We start from the raw sequence: 1,592 nt of genomic DNA on the forward strand, positions 1-1,592 counted from the left end.
ATTATGGAGAAAAGTAAATTATTCTGTTAATATCATTTAGGAGCCATGATTTTCAGCATCGGGGAAAAGAGATGCAATATAAAATCAAGTAAGTAAAAACCCTATAATCTTCTATTAGAATTGGAATATCGACACAAATTTATTATTTATTTTCATCTTTCTTTGAAAAACTACATCTCTCCTAGATCTTGTGTTGAAGAGTCTGGGAAGTGATAAGTCATTTAACCATGAACATCTTTAAGTGTAGATTGCAGCATCCAAATATCTTTTTCACTAGAAGCAATCAGGACACCTTTGAGAAATGACTGATTCTACGTCTGAGGCAGTAAATGTACAATATGACACTGGAACTCTTACAGTGTCAGAAAGCAATCAAGACATTTGAGCTTGTGTCAAATAAAGGAGCCAAAAATGACCAAAGATGGGCAATTTGAAATTCAAAATGGATATTCACTGCAATTATATAAAAGTGTAAACAGAGATGCAGATACAATCAACATGAAACTCCTGGAAGCAACAGGAGATTCAATATGGTTGCAAGATACAAAATTAGACACAGAAATCAGTACCTTAATTTATGTAAGAACCTAGCCGTTATAAGGAAAAGTAGAAGAGATAATTCCAACAAAAAAAGAGAAATACTCTAAGAATAAATTTAACAAGTGAAAAACCTTTATGATGCTTTCGTGAAAGACACAGAGCTGAAACTTGAGCGAAAGAAAAAATAAACCTTGCTTTTCAAAAGGAAAAAAATGTCAAAAGGAAAATGCAACATCATAAACGGAAAAGATATGCAGAAGATTTTGTTTTCAGAAAGTATTTTTACGGAGCTATATTCTATAGTTTACATGAAAAAATAACCAAGCATATAAAAAAAAGCTTCAGAAAACAGCAATAATGCAGTCTAGCCCTACCAGATACTGAAATATAGTCTCTAATAAAAACAGTATAATATTAGCCCATAAGTAGACAATAAAATCAATGTTGAAAAAAAAAGAAAATATATCTTAGATCCAATTACAATGTGGAAATTTATGTATGTGATAAAATATTTCAAATCGCTGCTCAGGGGTGCTTTTAAATTAAATGTTATGACAGCTAAAAAGTCATTTGAAAATAGATAAAATTCACATAGGTAGAATTCCTGCATATATGTTCGTGTGTACATACATATTACTCGTGAATCGTATAATGAGGAACCAATCTGACATCTCCAAATTGAAGGATATTCTGCAAGACCACTGGGCTAGACTTTTCAGAAATGTCAATACCAGGAGAAACAAACAAAAAAAGGCTAGGGAACTGTTCTATATTGAAGGACGCGAAAGAGACTTGACAACTGCAATATGTGATTCTTACTGATACACTATGTGCTTCTTGTTAAATCTCGGATTTACATTTTACAAACTATAGGGTAAAGAAGGACATTTTGGGAAAACTGAGGAAATTCAAATATGAAATATATCCGATTATTGTAATCTAACAGTGTTACATTTCCTAAGTATGATGATGCGCATTGTGATCCTGTGGTCCTCAATTGAGGCAATTTTGCACCTCTCCTTTTTCCCCCAACCCTCACCCCCACCCCTCCC

At 32.9% G+C, this 1,592-nt stretch overlaps 1 protein-coding gene across 1 annotated transcript in view; it reads left to right on the plus strand.

Annotated features, from left to right (window-relative positions):
• The first annotated feature begins 498 nt into the window (after positions 1-498).
• The window catches only part of LOC108528852 (uncharacterized), an 11,488-nt gene continuing 10,394 nt past the window's right edge, over positions 499-1,592 (plus strand). The window contains exon 1 of the mRNA XM_017870832.1: positions 499-579. Within this exon, the coding sequence (XP_017726321.1) occupies positions 499-579 (81 nt within the window). The remainder of the gene's footprint in view (positions 580-1,592) is intronic.

Source organism: Rhinopithecus bieti, unplaced genomic scaffold (genome assembly GCF_001698545.2).
Source record: "Rhinopithecus bieti isolate Rb0 unplaced genomic scaffold, ASM169854v2 scaffold_5478, whole genome shotgun sequence".
Lineage (NCBI taxonomy): Eukaryota > Metazoa > Chordata > Mammalia > Primates > Cercopithecidae > Rhinopithecus > Rhinopithecus bieti.